Here is a 21,970-nt window from a genome sequence, read left to right as displayed (position 1 = left end):
ACTATCTTTTATATCATAGCTTTTTTTCTTCTTTTTTTTAGAATAAATCTCTACAAGTAGTTTAGACTTTTGATATGAAAACAGCTTCTGATAAGTTGTTTTCCAGAAACATTTTACACATGTATTTGTTCTGCCACTCATTTGTACGTTACATTTTTTTGTATCCTTGACAGCATTAGGTATTTAAATTTTTTTCCTTATGCAGTAGACACAACATTGTATCATTTTAAAAAGCATCTGTATCGCTAAAAAAAAGAAACTCACTTCTTGGTTTTGAAGTGATGAAAAAAAGATGTATTTGCTCCCTTCTCCTCTTGAAAATCATCTCAAAATGATAAGGATAACAAGAAACAGAATTGCATGTATGCTATTATGAAACGACAGTATACGAGGACAGAAAGAAGATGTGGAAAGTAAATGAATCAGTGATCAGAGGCAGGTAAAGCCTACATGTCTGAAGAGATAAGGGAACCACAATGGAGACTAAGCTAATTTGTCCCTGAAAAGTCTTAGAAAATCAAAGCTTCAGGTACTTCTGAAGGCTAGGTGAAGGCAGGGCATTTATAACAAGGTTGTTAGAAATCTGCATAAGGAGCAATTATATATGCTGTTCCCTGCCCCCTCCCAACCAATCCAGCAACTACCACTGTCTTACACCAGCAGAGGAAAATAAGTATATTCTCTCGAGAAATTAAGCCAGGGAGGTTTGGACCTGTAGTTGCCAGCAGCCCAGGGATTTCGGGGAGTATATGGTGCGTTATCACTCACAGCACACACCCAGATTGCTCAGTGAAATATGCAGCCATATTTACAAGAGATTGTAAAATTCTCTCTGAAGAAGCTGAACAAAAATATTTGCTCAGTGGTGAAACCCACCAGCTGACAAGGCAAGTTATGCACACAAAATTTCCAATCGGCATTTTGGTGCCTAATTCTCCTTAAATGTGAACTCATGGCCAAGGGTCAGCTGACATTTGGCGACATCCCCTAACATAAAATATCGAGCCCCAAAATAAAATTTAAAAAAAGGAACTCAGAGAAAGGGAAATATTGAAGGAGCAAAAGAGAAGTTCAGATAAACCATAATTAACATCTTTAAAAAGATAAGCAAAGATACGGCATCCATGAAATAAGAGTAGGATATTGTAAAATAGAAACAATCAGAGAACATTAAAACAATCCTTGGAAATTAAAACTGTAATAGCCAAAATCAAAACATTTGAGGATAGATGACTAGGTCACCCTCCATGTCCAGAGATGCTTATAGTTTGCTGGGACTGCATCAAGCAGTTATAGAACAGTCAAGAAGATATGCCTTTGAGTCAGACCTTAAATGGAATCCTTTTCTGCTACCTATTTGCCAAGTGGCTTTGGGAAGTTTAGCCCCAGAGTAAAAACTGGAGAGGATAAAAGGACCTCCCTCAGAAAACTCTGAGGATGAAATTGCAAAGCACTGTGCCTAGCATATAGAGGCTTTTCATAAACATGAGCTGCTGCTATTATTATTGTTATTAAACCTCAAGTTCTTCCAGCTAGAAACTCTATAAATCATAATATTGTCATATGTTTCAGAAGAAGTTCTACTCATAATTAAAATTTTGGAGAAATAGCTGTGCCTGTGATGTGTATTTGCTTTGTTATTATCTTAACTGATTTATTAATTTCAGCAGTTTCTCTCTTTATTTTTTAAAAGATTTTTATTAAAATATAGCTATCATACAATATTAGTTTCAGGTGTACTGTCTCTTCATTTTTTTATTTGAACTTCTGTTTCTCTGTCACTTGAGTTAATACTATTTTAAGGTAATTTGTTTAAAGAAGTTAAATTTTAAGTATTAGTCATCACACATAGCTTCAACTTCATGTAGAAAAAGATGAGATTTATTTAGATGAGGTTAAATGCTATGTTCTTCCTGAACAAAATGTGTTCCATTTTAGATTTTGTCCAGGTTGCCAGAAACCTGTTTTGCTTGCAGTTGGATGAAGTAAATGTTGGTGCACAGGACATTTCCAACATATTAGATTCACAGGTAGAGTATGCCCTACAGAATGGTCTCGATTGTACTTAAATCGTAAGTCTTGAATGTTATGTGTCATATATGTGGGCTTTTTTCATTTTTCACTTTTTAAAATTATGCAAATAATACGTGCTTCTTGGTGGAACATATAAAATACAGATTAATTTAAAACCAAAAACAGGATTCCATCTTGATCTCCTCTATTCTCTTCTGTCATTATTCCTCCATGCTACTCCCAACCCTAAATTTACCACAGAAAAGTATCCGTGTCATATGTGTATCCCCTCTGAACCATCCTCCTGTAATCAGCATCCAGATCAAGAAACACAACAATACCAGGACCCCAAAGTTCTCTTACCCCCGTATTTCTTTCCAATTACTAGTGCTCTTTCCTCACCCTCTCTCCCAATCAAGGTAATTACTCTTCTGCCTTCGAACAACGTAGATTGGTTTTGCCTGTTTTTGTACTTTATGTAAATGGAATTATGAAGTCTATTAACTTCATAAGTCATTTCTTCTATAGAACTTGGACATTTATATTGTCAAATCTTTCAGTCCTTTTCATCATAGATTTTTGATGTTAAGGAAGGTTTTTTCCAATTTATGTTATATATAATTCATGTATTTAATTCACTCAAAATTTATTCTTGTCTGTGCATGAGGTAGGGCCCCAAGTGGATAACCACTTGTTCCTTTTCCCACCGTCATTTATTTAATAATCGTCTTTGTCCGCTTTTGCCACAAATTTAAAATACAAACTTTATCACATACTACATTTCTATCACGATATGCTGATCTGTTTCTCGGCCCCCAGCTCTGTTCCATTGATCCATTTCTCCATGCCAGTACATTATGATTTAATTATTCTCGCTTTATAGTTCTAGGCTCCTTGTTATCTACTAGGTTGAGTCCTTAATTCTCTTGTAACTTCTTAGTTTTGATTTCTCTATATGATTTTTAAAGTCATTTTGCCATGGTAATAAAATTAAATAGGGACTTTTAAAAAATAATTGGAATTGCATTGACTTTAGAGGATGGTTTGGGAGATAATGAACATGGTTTGTTTTTCCATCATTTAGGTCTTTGTTGATGTTTCAGAAAGAAAATTATAGCTTGCTTCATATATGTCTTGAATATTTCTTGTTAGGTCTGAATAGGTATGCTATAGTTTTTGATGCAATTAGAAATGGGATTTTATTTTGCCATTATATTTTCTAATCAATGCTTAGTAAAAATACTAATTTTTGAATGGTTATTTTGTGTGATGGCACTTTAATATTCATTGTGGCTGCTTCTTGGATCCTCAGTTTGCACTCTTTTAAACATTTTCTAGTTATATAGTTCCCTTTTGGTTACCAATTTCTAGTTTAATTTTCACTGAGGTTAGGGACATATTCTATTAATATATGGTATTGATTCTTTGACCATAGAGCCAGCATATAGTCAATTTTATGAAATGTTTTCCATCTTTGAAACCACATAGTCTGCACTTGGTGAGTACAGTGCTCCCCAGGTGTCTGTTAGGTCAAGGTTGTTAATCATGTGGTTCAAATTTTCTCTTTTTTTGAAATTTTCTATTTCCTTGCTCATTTTTTTGTCATCTTTTACTGTCAGTTATTAAGAGAAAGATTTTGTAAAATTTCCCTCATTTTGTTCTACTAATATTTGCTTTACATAACACAAGGCTGTATTGTTAGGTATATACAATTTTAGAATTGTTATATCCTGACAGGATATTGAATTTCTTTAGAATGTTTCTTGCCTTAAAATTTACTTAGTCTAATCATGTAGCTGTACTACCTTTCTTTTGGTTCGTGTTTTGGTTTGGTTTCCAATGATTATAAGTATTTTTCTCTTTTAAAGAAAATTGTTATATAACTTTTTAAAATATTCTAATGGGATCTAAATACTATAGTTTTTGATATTCACAACCATTTAATTAAAAGAAAATTCATGTATAAGTTCTGATTCTCAGAAATTTATCACCTTTCTTTTTTCTGTTAACTCTTGTTTCTATTCCATATCACCCTAGAATGTTATCCGATATATTATAATTACAAGATCTTTCCTTGATCACCTTATCATTTTGCTGCAAAAAAAAATTTTAGATAAATTAAAATGTATTTGTTTTAATTTACTATGTTTATGAGTGCTTACATATTAAATTTTTCTTGTAAGAATTGAATAGTAATTATACTTATTGGTACACAATTAACCAAAACACATAAATATGATATAAATTTTGTTCAATTATTTTATAAAGGTAATTTTTAAAATATAAATTCATATTTCAATTAATGGAAGAATTCTTTACAATCCAGCTCAGTCGTTCATAAGATTTCCATATTTGCATGGACATTTCTGGACTCTACTCTGCTGCTTTATTTGGCTTCATACGTCTTAATATCTGATAAGACACTTCCTTCCATCTTCTTCATTTTTAAGTATTGCTTTGACTAATCTTTGCTCTTATCTTGTCCATCTAAGTTCAAGCAAAAAATCTTGCCATATTTAATTTATAGATTATTTTGGGAAGAATCAACATCTTTATAAATTTAAGTCTTCCTATCTGTGAACATGTCTTATCTCATTTATTTATATCTTTTTAATGACATATAAAATACTTTTGATATATTTTTTCAATACAAGCTTTGTTAATCTTTTGTTAGATTTATTTCTGTTTACCTTACACTTTTTTTGCCATTATATTAAATGGTACTTTTTTAAAAACTTAAAACTCTATTTTTTAGAGTAGTTTTAGGTCCAGAGCAAAGTGAGGGGAAGGTACAGAGATTCCCCATATGCCCCCTGTGCCCCTCCCGCCCCCCCACGCAAAGCCTCTCCCATTATCAACATCCTGTACCAGAGGGGTACATTTATTACAACTGATGAATCTACACCGAGAGAGGAAATCCCCTAAAGTCCATAGTTTACAATATGGTTCACTCTTGGTGTACATTCTCTGTGGGTTTGAACAAATGTGTAATGACATATATCGATCATTGTGGTATCAGAGTATTTTACTTCTCTAAAAATCTCCTGTGTTTCATCTATTCATCTCTGCACACCCCCACTCCCAACCCCTGCCAACTACTGATCCTTTTATTGTCTCCATAGTTTTGCACTTTCCAGAATGTCCTGTAGTTGGAATAATACAGTATCTAGTACCTTTTTCTGATTGGTTTTCTTCACTTAGTACTATGCATGTAAGGTTCTTCCATGTCTTTTTAGCACTGACTAATATTCCATGTGGATGTGCCACAGTTTATCCATTCACCTACTGAAAGACATCTTGGTTGCTTCCAAGTTTTGGCAGTTATGAGTAAAGCTTCTATGAACATCCCTGTGCACGTTCTTTTTTTTATTATTTTAAAGATTTTATTGGGGAACAGTAGTGTGTTTTTCCCAGGACTCATCAGCTACATCCAAGTAAAGTTGTTGTCCTTTCAATCTTAGTTGTGGAGGGTACAGCTCAGCTCTAGGTCCAGTCGCCGTTGCTGGTTGCAGGGGGCACAGCCCACCATCCCTTGCGAGAGCTGAACCGGCAACCTTGTGGTTGAGAGGACGCGCTCCAACCAACTGAGCCACCCGGGAGTTCAGCGGCAGCTCATTGACTTCATTCTAGATACGGAGGGTGCAGCCTGCTGGCCCATGTGGGAATCGAACCAGCAGCCCTGTTGCCCAGAGCTCGTGCTCTAACCAACTGAGCCACCCGTCCTCCCCTCTGTGCAGGTTTTTGTGTGGACATAGTTTTCAACTCCTTTGGGTAAATACCAAGAAGTGCAATAGCTGGGTCATATGATAAGAGGATGTTTAGTTTTGTAGGAAACTGTCTTCCAAAGTGGCGGTACCATTTTGCATTCCCACCAGCAGTATATGAGAGTTCCTGTTGTTGAGAAGGAGAGTTCCCAAAGACCTAGTTATTTGGAAACTCTCAGCAGATCACCCAGTTTTCCCAGAATTGAGACACTGATTTATCAGAACCAATTCTGTATCATTTAGGGTAGGAAAACTGAAGCTGTAAGAGCACAGTTTTCTTCCGCTGATTTGGGTATTATGTGTTTATCTGCCTAATATTGATGAAATAGCATTGTTTTCTTACTGCCAAAGAGTTCTCAGAGCTACCATACCCACTTTTGCTGAGCAAAGGGTGGCTTACAATGTAAGTGAAGTGGGGAACTCAGAATACTTTGTATGAGCTTGCAGAGCTTTCTTAGCAGCTGCAAAGAGGTACTCGTGCTCCAAATTAGCAATTTACTTCCTTCTTACCAATGTGATTTTTGGGCAGATAAGAGTGTATTCGATCTGTGATGCTCTGACAGCAAAAGCACAGTGCTGGTCGTAATTGTGCAAGGTCTTCTGCGTGCCAGGAACGTGCTGTTTGTAGCTTAAGGTCAAAATGTTGGACAATAGTTATGAAATTAATGTATAAGATTTCCTTTGTTGTATTGTGCTTTTTAGCACACAGAAGATATCCTCATAAAATGTTGGCTTTCCTTTTTTTTTCATTTGAATCCACAACTTTACTTTGCCACACTCTCATATAGAATTGAAACAAGTGTCAAAGCATTACTTACATTTTCTACATCACCACATTCTTATTCAAAATTTAATTCTATTTTGTTAAATATTTGGTCACTAACGGGTCATGGACCACAATTTGGAAAATACCGTAAAACTCACTACTTGTCAATCAGATCACCAGACACGAATCAAACATATCTCATTATTTTATGGTATAATTGTCAATATGTATTTTTTGAGTTGATGAACAGTATAGTGCCGCATCTGAAGTTTATCAATTGATCTGTGGTTGATGATGCTGACAGTGTGTGAAGGCAGGGAACTTCCACTATGGTTACCCCCTCAGCCATCTCATCACGAATAATAGAGGCAGATTTTATAATCCGTTAGGGATGCTTGTTTTTTACTCATGTTTCCCCCCTTTGGCTTGTCTTTTCCTTTATTTTTAATAAATATTTTTACTGAAGCATATTGGGCAAACAGTGAAGTGCAAAAACCTCAAGTGTACAACTTGATAAACTTCTGTTAGTATCTCCCGTGTAATTGCTACTCCCAAGTCTCCTTCCTGCTGCGTTCCCAGGCAGCCGCCGCTCCCACCTTTACCGTGGACCCACTCTTCTGACTTATGTCAGCAGAGATTACTTCTGCCTGTTCTTGAACTGCATAATAAATAGAATCGTACAGTATGTATTCTTTTGTAACTAGCTTCCTTTTGTTTGACTCATAAGATTTCTTGAGATGCTTTGAGGAAGGAAGAATTGCTGAATCAGTATATGTCAGTTCTACTTTTGTTTAAGTTGACAAAAAAAACCTTTGGGTTTGGAATAATATGGCATTTAGAACCAAAAATATAATTCTCTTACAGTGATTCTAATCATCATTGCTATGTAAAAACTTTACACAGTGCTACACCTGCTGCTGGCACAAAGTTACACACAGCAGAGGGAAAGCTGGAGCACACATTTAGCAGTATTCTAAACTGAGAACAGCAGACGGTGGGTCACCGTAATGTGATGGGTTTACCACACTAATCAAGTCACATAAGTGGATTATTGTAAAAATCGGAGAGAACCCTGGAAATTCCCTAATGTCAATTTTTCACATTAAGTAGCTAAATCAATTTAGTGGATTGCAGCCACCGTTTTAACTAAGTGAAATACAATAGGATGGAAAATATCAAAGTGCACTGTATGTGAAAAGAATGAGTGATGTTTCACTCATACTCGATAATGATATACTCGTAAATGGTATTCTTCACTATGTATAGCGGTAAATCCTCTATAGCCACTTCACTGTGTACTCATCTGTAAAATATTGAACATATATTGAAGAACTATAATGTACATGGCATTGCGTTAGGTGCTCTGGCACCTATTAAGATAAATGAAACTTGAGCCTATCCCTCGCAGAATTTAGGGTATAGTGCAAAGAAAGTCATGTACACAAATAATTATAATTTAAAAATGCATTGTGTGATAATGCCATAATAATAAAAGCTTAGGACATTCAGAGAAGATTCATAACAGAGTTGGCATTTGAGTGAATTTTTGAATGATCAGTAGGATTTTATTTGCTCAAGAGGTGAACAAAGAGCGATGAGTACTAGCATGAACAACAACAAATATATATATATACGTAATATATATTCTCTGCTTACCATCATTATACGAGGTCAGACAATTAAGTTTGTGAATTCATCCTAGAAAAAGTGCTACATACCTCATTGCTGAGTCTCACTAAGGTCACCTTCGAAGGACTCCCCTTGGGAAGCTATGCACCGATGCCAGTGCCTAGTCCACCCTTCAAAGCAATTTTGGAACTCTTTTTCTGGAATGGCCATCAGAGCTGGCGTCATATTACCCTTGATGTCCTGAATGTCATAAAAATGTCTTGCTTTATCTTCAGGTAAAGAAAGAAGTCATTGGGGGCCAGATCAGGTGAGTAGGGAGGGTGTTCCAATACAGTTACTTGTTTACTGGCTAAAAACTCCCTCCCAGACAGTACTGTGTGTGACGGGCCAGCCGCCACGAATGGATCAGTACCTGAATGGGGGAGTGGGAATGAAATAAAAGACACACACAAATGCTAATGCGGCCGGTCTTCAGTCATGCTGAAGCCCTGAGTTTATTATCTCTAACCAATATATACAGTTTGAGTACGTGCAGTTAAACGAAGAAGATATGCATTATCTCAGCGAAAGTAAATCTTTCCAGCCTCAACTTTACTTTGACATAGAAGATACAAGGTCACTGAAACTCACAAAAGTAAATATCTCAAGGAGACAGAACCTACCAATTGTTCAGAAAGCCCTTAGTCTTCTGTGTCCGGGAACTGGCCGTTTCCACCACATTCCTCAGCAGCCGTTAGGCGCCTCTCAGATAAGGCAGAGGCAATGTTATGGGGGCAGAAACCGAGCCAGTCTGCAAGGTTCAGGGTTGCAAGAAACCATGGCTCCCCACAACTGTGTGAGCTGGTGCATTTGCTTAATGCAAGAGCCATCATGAACTGTTGGTGAAAAGTTCAGATCATCTGACTTTTTCACGCGGCCTTTTCAGCACTTCCAAAGGGTGAACTTGATTAAATTTTGTCCAGTTGGTACAAATTCATAATGAATAATCCCTCTGATATCAAAAAAGGTTAGCAACATCATTGCAACAAGTTTGCAAACTTAATTGTCTGACCTCGTATGTATGTGTATATACATGTATATATGTATATACACATACATACAATGTATATATGTATATACACATACATACACACTCATATATAGTGATTCTAAGCAGAGAATAATCTACTTTTTAAAAAAGATAATCAGGTACATGTAGGTCAATGAAGGAAGTTAGGCCTGAAAGGGTAAATATGAAACTTAGACGTTTATACTCTACTAATAGTGAGGAGCCATTAAGGGGAATAATTGCATGATCAAGGTGATATTTTAGAAATAATAATCTTATAATAGTGTTGGTTATCTTGGAAGGGAATGAAACTGGTGGTAGGTAGTCTTGTAGGAGATGAAGAAGAGTCCAAATATAGAATAATAAATAAAGGCGGGGATATAGTATGGTCAGATAACTTGAGGAAACACAACAACTTATTAAATTATATTTCCTTTTGGGATGTTCAAAAATCTGATTAGCATATGGACAATGGCCATAGATACACAAAAGCAAATGGATCAAGACAAAAGAAATCAATGTTTAGGAGAAATATTTCTCCCCAAACTTGAAGAATGACCCGTACCTCTGCTATTCTAAGACTTGAAAAGCAAATCTGAGTTTACCATATCCGTTCCACCATGATTTTTGTTGAATAGTTAGTAAAAATCACAGACTCATGGCAGCTCTCAATGGGAATCTTGGAATGGCCATTAGGTGTGACACCTTAGGCAAATTACTAACCTTCTGAGCATGTTTCTTCATCTGTAAATGCAGACCAGGTTATAGTAAGGATTTAATATTGAATGTATATAGTCCCTATCAACATATCTGCACATAGTAAGTTCCCAATAAATGATTGATATTATTTGTATTATCTTTTTCTACTCTGCATTCAATTGCTTCCTCTACTTCATCCTTTAAATTGTTTTCTGTACTTTGTTTTTAGTTCTGTTATAACTTCTACATAGAAGATGGCTGTATTTAGACTTGGATTTTTGCCTGTGATAAGATTGTCATTGTTTTGTACCTTGCAATTAGCTGGCAAAGAGATCATATTAAAAGTAAGAGAAATTGTCAGCTCTGCTATTTTTTGTTGTTGTTACTCACTTGTGCGTGAAATATTAATATTATCTTCAAGACAGTTTCTGTGCAGGAATAGTTTTAAGCCACTTGGTTGTTACATTACATTTTGTTAAAACAAGACACAAAATCAAATAATATACTTTCCTGGGTTTACAAACTGTCTTGGTTGATAATGTCCAGTGTGTTGTTAGCCTCAGAGACCGTGTACTTGGAATGAATGTCTTTAGGGAATAGTTTATGTTGATAACTCACCAAGTCTTTTTAAAACTTTACAAACACACTCTTGGAATTTGGACTTTTAAGGAAAATCATATTCTTAAATAAGAATCATAAAGATGATAGCAGTATGTATACCTTTTTATCATCTAAATTCTAAGTAACAACAATGTAAGGTTAAGCATAAATTAATGAAGTTATGCCAGATTACTTTAATATTCTCTTTAATCAAATGGCTCCAAAGTAAGAAACTGAACTTTATTTTGGAATGCAAAAGTCTAAGGCTTGTCAGAAAGAATTTTTCTGTTAGTTCTCATAATTAGCATTTAATGCATAATTTTTCTCTTATGTTTTAATGTTGACAGCTTCTTCCCTGTGATTCCTTAGAAGCAGATGAAATGGAAAGGCTTAAGCGTGAAAGAAATGATGCCTTGGAAGAAGTGAACACACTTAAGGTAATCTCCAATTTAGCATCCTTATATTTTCTTTAGAAAAAAATAATTAGTGTTGAATTCTGAAGTACTGGGGCTTAATTTTATTTTTAATTAAAGAATATTAATATCAAAATCGATATTGAATATTCATATCAAATAATTTGATATCTGTCTTCAATTGACACTTATAGAGTTAACTTTTCAGTTCATACACTTTTTTTTTTTTTTTTTTTTTTTTTTTTTTAAGATTTCATTGGAGAAGGGGAACAGGACTTTATTGGAGAACAGTGTGTATGTACTTCCAGGACTTTTTTCTAAGTCAAGTTGTTGTCCGTTCAGTCTTAGTTGTGGAGGGCGCAGCTCAGCTCCAGGTCCAGTTGCCGTTGCTAGTTGTAGGGGGCGCAGCCCACCATCCCTTGCGGGACTCGAGGAGTTGAATTGGCACCCTTGTGGTTGAGAGCCCACTGGCACATTTGGGAATCGAACCGGCAGCCTTCGGAGTTAGCAGCACGGAGCTCCAACCACCTGAGCCACCGGGCCGGCCTAGCTCATACACTTTTTATTTATATTTCACAATATCCATGTAAGATTCAGTGTGAATGGTGGTTTTTACTCATACCTTCTGATCTGGTAACTTCTCACCCAATTTTTTGCTCACAATTGGTGGCAAGATGAGGAGCCAATAAAACAAGCCATGACAATTTTGAATCCTCAGATGTTCAATTGAGGAAATACATTTTCTCCCATGTTCATGGGCATGCCTCAGAGACATCTTATTTTGCAAATGTGATTTGGAATTAAGGCAGTATGATTTAAGGGAAGAAAAAACACGCAGTGTCCCAAATATACTTTTAAGATTTTGGTTCTCTTATATATTTTCACTCTGTGTTTAGTAGACCATTAAATTTAAATTATATCCTAATTTTTACAGAAAGCCATTATATTTTACAAATTTTCAGGAAAAGCAACATAACTATTTGATTTACCATTAATTCAAGATAGGAATATGTCTTTAAATTATTTTTAATTATCTTCTTAAATAAGTGAAATTCTATTTATTTATTTTTATTAAAGCAAATTCTATATACACATAAAAAGAAAGAAATTTCCTTGGTACCTTAGTTTTTAAATTCCAACCTCTAGAGGAAGCCATTGTTAAACATATTTTGTTTATCCTTTTGGAGAGTCTCTAGATAGCTAATAATGGTTTTTTGTTTTTTTTTTTAATAAAAGTGTGTGTGTGTGTGTGTGTGTGTGTGTGTGTGTGTAATATATTTTAACTATATATTTTAACTCTTACAAAAATCATTTCATACATTGCACTCTTTTTTACAACTAGCCTTCTTTTCTTGTTTTAATATCTTGGGCAACTTTTCAGGTTAATATACACAGATCTACCAAGTACTTCCTAATGGCTCTCCTATCATCAAATGGTTCTGTCCTAAGTTATTTAGCCAGTTCCTTAATGATAAATATTTAGGCTATTTTCAGTTTTCCATTATTAAAAATAATTCCATCATAAATAGTTCTGTAGATGTATTTTTGCACAATTGTACAATTGTACAAATTGAATAAATTTTTGGAAGTGGAATTGTTTTATCAAAGAATATGGACAAATAAAATTTTATATATATAATATCAAATTCCTTTTGAAAAGGCTTTACCAATTCATGTTTCTTCCAAATATATATGAGCATCATTCCATTAGTAAAGGAATATTTTATATACTTCTTCTTACAGCTTTGAAACCACTATCTTTCCACATTTTTTGATATAACAATTAAGAATTATGAATTTAGGTTTTAAAAATAAATTGACAATATCTTCATCATGTCCTCTTAGAAAACACCTCCAGTGTTGGTTACTTTGGTAAAATAGCATTGTTATATAATTTATCTCTGCATAAACCATTAAATCTTATGGTTCCTCAGAATTTTCAGAGGTTCTCAGATCTTTTTCATTTGCTTAATGTTTTTCATTGCTAAATTTAGTGATATATTTTTTTCTTATTTGAATAACAAATTAATTATTAGAATTGTAATTTAAAACTGTATTCATGGAACATTTAAATAAGTCTTCCCTGAGTAGCTGTTCGATAAATCAATTGTTCATACTTAAGTTTATGAAATGTATTTGAGCATATTCTAATGTGACAAAACCTGAAATCTCAGATAAAACATATTCTGTACTCTATAATTTCCTTTACCTGAAAATCTAAATTTCCTTTACCTGATATATATTGGCTGAGCTATATATATATATACGTATATCTATTGGCTGAGCTTGTTTAGCTATATAAAGGAGTGAACAAAGTAGTAAGTATTTCATCTGAGATAACATTTGTACTTTGAGTTTTTCTACTTGTATTATACATACACAAAAATAGAGGTTGTTAAATGAAGTTCATAGAGTGTTTAGATGGTCTCTTATCCCTTCCCATTGTCTTGTGACATATCTAATCTTTATGTCTGATTTAAGGTACAAATAAAAATGAAACCAAGATAATTTGATGCTAATGTCTAATTTTTATTTTGTGAGGATGATTTTTAAAAGTGCTGGGAGCTTTATTTAACTTAAAGCCTTTCTGCAGAGTCACATTGCTACTGCTTTGCAGAGCTGAGTGAAAATAGATATATTTCCATTTACAAATGCAAAAAAACTAGGACACGAAGAGTGAAGGTGACTTGCCAGAGAATAAAAACACAGGTGCCAGCAGTTTCTTGGCTCCTGGTCTGTGGCAGATTCATTAGGTTGCTATATTATATTAATCTTCATATACCTTCATTTCATCTCTAAGACAAGAATGAGCTGAAACACACCGAAAAGCAGATTGCTTCTTATAAACATTGCAGTGTTGCCATGAATATTTACCACTCAGTGTAACCTTTAAGCAATTCCTCTGTTCAAGTTTGTAGTAAAACGGGTCTTAAATTATTCTTAATATTTGTTATTTGATCAGTAAAATGTGGATATATTTATGGTATATGTAAAATTAAACATTTTAGGATATATGCTTAATTTTAAGTTCAAAGATGATAATATTTGATTGGCATGATTAATAGTATTCTACATTAATAACTATTATTCCATATTTTGGTTACATTCATTTTTATGGAAGAACTTCCAAGAATAAGCTAAATTTGGAAAATAATAGTCAGCTCAGTTTTATATGTCCTCTTTAGTGTCGCAAGAGGGACTTCTGAGTTATAAAAATAATGCTCTTCAATTGGGAAGCTCTTTGGCAACGATACCTGTTACCCCAAGTTTAGTTAGTATTTACACATTTTGATCCTGATTGACTTATTTCGAACCTCAGATTTTTGAGACTTGACAATATGGCTAACTAAGATAAGAGAATACATTTACATCACAATTATACTGAAAACAATTACTTTTAAATGGTATGTATAAAGCCAGAAAAGTGACTAGGAACCACATTTTCAGATTGTAGCAATTGGATGTTTGGGAAATTTGAAACAAAGCCCTAAAAATGAAACTCATTGACACCCTCATAACAAGTTATTAATTCAATGGTTTTTAAATATAGGAAAAATTGTTTGAATCAGAAAGGCAAAGGAAACTGTTGACAGAAGAACTCCAGAATGTGAAACAAGTAAGTATGTGTATCATACATATGTGGTTTGTGTGTGTCTGAGTAAATATGTGAGATATAATTATAAAGTAATGATGCTATATAATATCCTAGGGCTTATAGATATGAGTAATATAGTATAAAATAGTATAAATCTTAAAAACAATCACTTGCAGAGGCTGTACCTGTTACAGCAATAGTAGCAATAGCTACTATTGCTCCAAGAAATGTTAAAATTCCTCTTTGAAATTGCTTTCAAAACTAGATCTCTATGCACTGAAATGATCATTTTCATTGCTTTCCTATTCTTTATTCCTTTCTCTTTTATTTTTCCTTCATACCTCATATAATTAAAGATAAAAACAAAACAAGCAAATAAATAACCCTCCAAGGCAGAGCATTTTTACTTTTTTAATAATAAAAAGTTAAAATTTATTTTCACTTTGCATCATTCTTCAAAGAATTTTAGGTAGCCTACAACAAAACAAATACAATGACATTATGAAGTAGAGACACAAACAACAAACAAGTAAAAGAATAATAAGAGTAGAAAATTTAGAGAACATTGTTAGAGATCAGTGGCAATCACCTGATTTTGAATCTCTCCAACATTATTACCCCAGAAAACATAAAAAAGACAGAGCAAATAAAACCATACAGGACCTATACCTTCAATATGAATACGTGACAGAGAACACCACAACCTTCAAAGTACATATAAACAGATTTAAAAATTCCAACGAATTCCTACAGCTTGCCTGCCACTGAAACCTGGGGTGCAGGGAGCAGAGGAGATAAGTCTTAAAAACTCCGAAAAAGAATAGGGAGAAACAGCAATTAGATTGAGGACAAATGAAGTCACCCCCAGAGAAAGAAAATGCAACAATTAACACCAAAATACTTAACATAGGTCAGGACTTGGTGGTTCTCAGGACTCGAGAAAGTGTGTGCAACCAGAAGCGGCAGCCTTGAGAATCATTGCTTCTGGGGGGAGACTCAAATAAATAGAGAAGAGTTGGTATCCCTTGAAGATTAGGAAATGAAGAGAAAGAAGGACATAAGAGGGGGAAATTAAGGATCTGGCAGAAATGAAAGGGAAACAAGATTTACTAAACCTCTTCCACTTACCCCCTACCACAACCCACAACAACATGATCCATAGAAGAAATTGCACAGAAGAGGGTGCTGTTGAACTGAGAACTCTTTCTACAAAGGAAAAAAGAAAAGGAAAATAAATCTGTCCCCATCATTACAAAACAACTGTAAAAATCAGACGGTATGAATTAAAGCTTTCCTCCTGATGAAAACTCTTCAAAACAGTTCACCCACAAAGCTGATGAAAACTGTAACACAACACTTTAAATTCAGTTCAATATGCTGAAACAAGCATTGGCATTAAGAAAAAAACATCAGAAATTTAACATGCACCCAAAGGTAAAAAATACATCAAAAGGTATTCTTAGAGGTGTTTATCACTCTCCTGTATCTTATCCACCTGTGTGGATCCACGTTGTAGATAACAAATTTCATTGTTGTGTAGCTTATCCTTCCTTTGATTTCTTTTGTAAAGATAAACAGATGTGTATTTTAATTTCTCTTGTTCATAAAAGATAGCATATTATATATACTCTTTTGTACTTTACTTTTTTAACTGGATAATACGTCCTGGAAATCGCTCCATAATATTTAAAAAAAATATTCCTTATTCTTTCCTGAGGCGGCATACCGTGTTTCTCTGAAAATAATACCTAGTTGGACAATCAGCTCTAATGCGTCTTTTGAAGCAAAAATTAATATAATTTTAGTAAAATAAGACCGGGTTTTATATTAATTTTTGCTCCAAAAGACACATTAGAGCTGATTGTCCGGCTAGGACTTATTTTTGGCGAAACACAGTAGTACTCCGCTACATGTATATACTATAGTTTATTCAATCAGTTGCGTATGCTTAGAGATTAAGGTAGTTTCCAGTATTTTCTAATTATAAATAATACTGCAATAAATACTGTGCATATGCATTTTAATATTATTGGAGGTGTATCGTTAGGGTAAATATCTAGAAGTGAAATTGTCAGGTTAAAGGGTAAATGCATATGTATGAAGAAATGCTAAATTTTCCTTCTTTGGGGTGTACTATTTTCCATTGCCACTAGCAATGTATGAGAATGCCTGTTTTCAAGCAGCAACAATGCAATATCAAACTTTTGAGTGTTTGCTCATCTGATGGGTGAGAAATTGTATTGGCATCATTGTTTTTAATAGCTTTGTTAAGGTAGAATTTATATCTAGTAAAATTTACTAATTTTAGGTATATAGTTTGATAACTTTGCTTAAACCAAGATCACAAAAGTTTCTTCTAGAATCTAATAGTTTCAGTTTTTATGTTTAGATCTACAATCCATTCAGTTAGTTTTTGAGTATGATATGAGATAGGGGTTGAGATTCATTTTTTCTCATAAATATTCCTGCATTCTAGAATCATGTAGTTTAACAAGCCCCTTTCCCCACTGAATTGTCTGTGTGGTTTTATCAAGTATCAAGTGACCATAAGTGTGAGTCAGTTTCCACTAGTGTCAAATTGCTGTTAGCGCCAGGTTATTATTTGTGTATATGGATGCAATTGAGTTTTGCATATTAATTTTATATTTTGCTAGCTTGTGAGTTATTTTTACCATTGATTCTCTAGGGTTTTCTGAATTACTATTATATCATCTGCAACCAGATACTTTTATTTTTCTTTTCTAATTCACATGCCCCTAATTGTTTTTCTAGTCTAATTGCGTTTTCTTTTTTTGTGCTATTTTGATCAGGTTTAGGCATCAAATGTTATACTTGCTTCAAGAAAAGAATTTGGAAATTTTCTTTCAATTTTTTAATACTCTGAAGCCATTTATGTAGTTTGGGGATTGATTGGTTAATTTTCTCTGTAAAACCATCTGGCCTGGACCTTTTCTGTAGGGTAGTTTCTAAATAACTTTGTCTCCTATGGAAATATGTCTGTTGAGCTTTCTATCTCTACTGAGGTCAGTTTTGGTAAACTATATTTTCTAAGAAAACCTTTTCTTTTAATAGGTGAGTTAATCTTATTCATGTTAATTAAGATGACTGTTATGTGCAGTCTCAATTTTGTATATTGTCTTCATTATTGTGTGTATTATATTTACTGCGTTACTTTACTTCGTGTGTCCCATTTGCTTTTTTTTTTTTTTTTTTTTTTTACTTTATTGGGGTGACAATTGTTAGTAAAATTACATAGATTTCAGGTGTACAATTCTGTATTACATCATCTATAAATCCCATTGTGTGTTCACCACCCAGAGTCAATTCTCTTTGCATCACCATATATTTGATCCCCCTTACCCTCATCTACCACCACCCTCCCCCCTCTTACCCTTGGTAACCACTAAACTATTGCCCATTTGCTTTTTAAAAAAATATTATGTTTGTATTTAGGAAGGTCTGTATTTTCATTCTATAGGTTACCTTTATATTACTACTTTTTATAATGAAATCCTCTCTATTCATATCTAATTTTTTACTATCTGATGTCAGTTTTACATGCTACTCATTGACTACTACCCTTTACTTACACACAGAGCAATCGTATTCTATTTCTCCCTTATCCTCTCATTTTTTTTAAATAGATTGCACCTTTTGCTTTTTGCCAGACATATGTTTATAAGTATTCTTTTACCCATGAACTCACTCTCATTTTAAGTATAAATATAAAATAACATATATGAAATGCTTAATGTTGGGAAACTCTTGATAAAGTTATTCCAGAGAGTTTGTGTCTGATGAAACACATCATGTCCTGGAGTCCTCAGGGATACTATATGTGTGTGTGCAGTATTCCAAATTGTATTTCTATGGCCTTCATATCTGAATGTCAACTTGGCTGCATATAATATTCTTGGTTTAGACTTTCTTTCCTGTAGTTTCTTGAAAATGTTGTTCCACTATTACCTAACTTTGTATGTTGTGTTGAGAAGACTGGCCTTTGTAATTATTTGATCTTTTTATTTGGAGGCGCTGTGCAGTTTTTCTACATCTTTAAAGTCTAATAGTTTTATTGGCTATGTCCTAGAGTTGATCGTTCCAGATCAAACTACCCCAGTATGCAATAATAATTCAGGTCATCTTTTATTCCTGGAAAGTTTTCTTGGATTATAGTTCTAAATATAAATGTTCTTCAATTCTTTTGATTTACTTCTTCAAAAAACTCCTTTATTTCTTTGTTTCATTCTCATTTTCCTGGTTTTCTTCGGTGCCTTTTCATTTGAACACATTCTTCCTTGGGCACCTGTAATTTAGTTTCCATTTCTAATATGATTTTGCCTTCTCCTTTTCTTTCTTTCCTAAGAAATCTTTCCTTATCAAATCTCATTTCATTTCTTCCTGTTGTTTTTGTCAATTTGTATTCTAAGTTTTTTAAAGACAAGACTTTTCCTTTCATACCATGATTTTCATGGCTTGGAATGCTCTTCCCTTTTTATGTCTGGTCCCGTTCATGTGTCACCTTCTCTATAAAAAGTCTCCTGTCCCTCAGCCAGAATTAGATTTTCTTCCTCTAAATCAAATGGTTAAAACAAATCATTTCCACCTCTTTCTCAGCACCTAGTATTTGTTCTTCTATTATTTATAATAGTGACCATAATAGTTAATACTTCTCGAATGCTGTATGTTATATACATTTATAATATTCATATGACCTTAATTAATACTTCTTAAACTCTTGTGAGCATAAGAGATTGAGACTTAGAAAGGTGAATTTGTTTGCCCAAGGTCAAAAGCAAGCAAGAGGCAGGGTCACAGTCTAACCCAAAATTTATTATTTACTGCACTACCTCTTATGCAAATTCAACTTTTATCATATAAGATTCTTTCTTTAAATTTGTCATCTATGTCTTATCTTCTACTGAATCTTATTAAATTCTAGTACAGATTAGTGTTAGATTATTTATTCATGTAGACCTGACCTTCCTTAGTACAGAAACTAATCCATTCGGAGAAATAAAAACAGGAGGGCCTTATATGGAAAAAGTAGGTATTGCTAGAATAAGAAAGCAGAAATGCTCTTTTTCTTTATATTCATGTCTTAATCAGCCCATAATGTAATTATTATTCTTTCAAGTGTGCTTGATATTTTAAAGCTTTTAAGTTCTAAGCATTTAGGAGAAAAGAAAATATTAATTAAACGTCAGGAAATAAAACCCACCCTCTAATTTATTCTACATGTAAAAATTAACAAAGATTTATAAATGTCCATTTTCAGGAGGCAAAGAAACACTAAAATGTAAAATACAATACAGGCAATACAGACTGATAAAGGTACTGAAGATACAGAAATAAAAGAACTAAAAAGTCATACCCACCAAAGTACAAAAATATTTAATAAAATGGGGGTCTGAAAGTCGGCCAAAAAATAGAGGTCTTTTAAAAATGTTTTGTTTGGAAATGACTTCAAATGTACAGAAGAGTTGCAAGAATGGGAAAAGTACAAAGAACATCCTCATACCTTTCACCCAGATTTACCTAATTCACCAGTTTCACCCTTGGCCAACATGTTCATGACTGATAAATAAAACATTCTTGACACACCCATTTTTTTCTTAACCACTTGACAGAAAGTTACATACATTACCCCCTAAAAACCTCAGTATTTTATAAGTATAATATTCTTTTATGTGCCATACCAAAGATACCAAATTTAGGAAATTTAACATTGATTCAATACTTTTACCAATACTGTTGTATTCTAATTTTGTCTATTGACCCAATAATATCCTTTATATCCCTTTCCTCATTCCAGTGCAGGATCCAGTCTAAGGTCAGGTATTATATTCAGTTTTCATAGCTGTTTAGCCTCTTTTAATTTGGAACCTTTTTTCACCTTCTGTTTTTTTCATGACGTTGACATTGTTGAAGAATACAATTCCCACAAACACACACCATACACCTTTTTGAAAAAATAAATTGTCCCTCATTTTAGGTTTGTCTGATGTTTCCTCATAGCCAGATTCAGGTTATAGATTCTCAGCCATACTACTATAAGGTACTCTTTTGTCCTTTTCAAGGTATAACATTTAGAGTCACGCATGTCCGTGTGATACCAATTTTTAGCACCAGTGACGGAGTTGTCTGATATCACTACTATATAATTATTATTTATCCTCTTGCAATTAAAAAGCAGTTTCTAAAGAGCTACTTTAAAACCATGTTAATATGTAAATATTCTGCTCTTCATCAAAATTTTCCCCTAGATTTAGCATCTGATGATTCTAGTCTGATCCAGTCTTTACTAAAACAGATGCAAAATGCTAATTTCCCAAATCTGGCAGCCTCTCTGCAGTTACCAGTCAGCACTCAACAGTCTATAACAAGCAAGAGCCCTCCTTTCTTCTGATTAATTAATCTATTGACTAATGGTGTGGACTCATGAATTACTTATTTTTCAAAGGTTTTTAATTTATTACTGTATTTAATTATTTTGGTGCTCAAGTACTTGCAGATTTGACCAGTGGGAGTCCCTTCAAGCTGGTTTCTTGTGATATGCTCCCGTCATTTTGAGCTCTTCTTTATTTTCCTGTATAACATGTTCCAAGCTCATCTTGTACTTACCCTCCCCCAGTCCTGAAGTCAGTCGTTTCTCCAAGGATCCTGAATTCCTTTTAATGGGAAATGGTATCTGAACACTTAGATACGCTATTAGGGTGTCTGCTTCTTGGTTTTTACAGTTCACAGAGCTAGGAACACACACAAACACACACACACATACATACACCTGCACACAAATATATCTACAAACATACATACATATATACATGTGCATATATACGTTCATATGCACATAAACATATATATATACAGTATTTTAGAAATGATGCATTCACAATGGTATTTTCCAATTCCAGTCCAACCCACAAAATTCTTTCTTAACTTCATTCTAATTTCTATGTCTTTGCTTTTTCTTTGAGATTCTGGCCCTCAACAACAATTAATATATTTGCTGAGACCAATAATACATCTTAAAATTGTTTCAGAATTGCCTTGATGTTACCCCTAAAATAATAAAACAAAACAAAACAAAATACACTTAAAAAGGTTCAGGATTTGTTTGCAACTCTTGTCCAACTCAACCCCAGCCTGTTAGAGACTGAACACAAATACTGTGTTCATAAGTTACTTGAATTGGTTCTTTTGTTTCCCGTTAGCATGGTTATGGTATTCACTTGAAATACAAATATATTCATTTATTTCAGTTTGCTTATAGTTTTAAGTTCATTTTCCATTTCCTATATTTATTGATTTTTAACATGGTTTTTGAATGTGTAGCATGTTGAAGTCAAAATAGGCTCTCTTTGTTGCTAACCTTACTGTTATTTGTTAATATGTTTGTGTCTTTGCTTCTAAAATGTAATAATATCTGTCTTGTAATTTGTT

The 21,970-nt window shown here is 33.7% G+C and overlaps 1 protein-coding gene across 2 annotated transcripts in view; it reads left to right on the top strand.

The window, feature by feature from the left end:
• STXBP4 (syntaxin binding protein 4) overlaps positions 1 to 21,970 on the top strand; it is a 144,727-nt gene that overhangs the window by 32,986 nt on the left and 89,771 nt on the right. For both annotated transcript variants that reach the window (XM_088802178.1, XM_088802179.1), the window contains 3 exons: positions 1,939 to 2,030; positions 10,867 to 10,956; positions 14,483 to 14,548. In XM_088802178.1, coding sequence (XP_088658304.1) covers positions 1,939 to 2,030; positions 10,867 to 10,956; positions 14,483 to 14,548 — 248 coding nt within the window. The remainder of the gene's footprint in view (positions 1 to 1,938; positions 2,031 to 10,866; positions 10,957 to 14,482; positions 14,549 to 21,970) is intronic.

The sequence above is a fragment of the Rhinolophus sinicus genome, chromosome 12, assembly GCF_057876585.1.
Source record: "Rhinolophus sinicus isolate RSI-liver-muscle chromosome 12, RSI-T2T, whole genome shotgun sequence".
Taxonomy (NCBI): Eukaryota; Metazoa; Chordata; class Mammalia; order Chiroptera; family Rhinolophidae; genus Rhinolophus; species Rhinolophus sinicus.
Note: the sequence above shows the minus strand (reverse complement) of the source record. Positions and strands in the feature narration are given on the sequence as shown.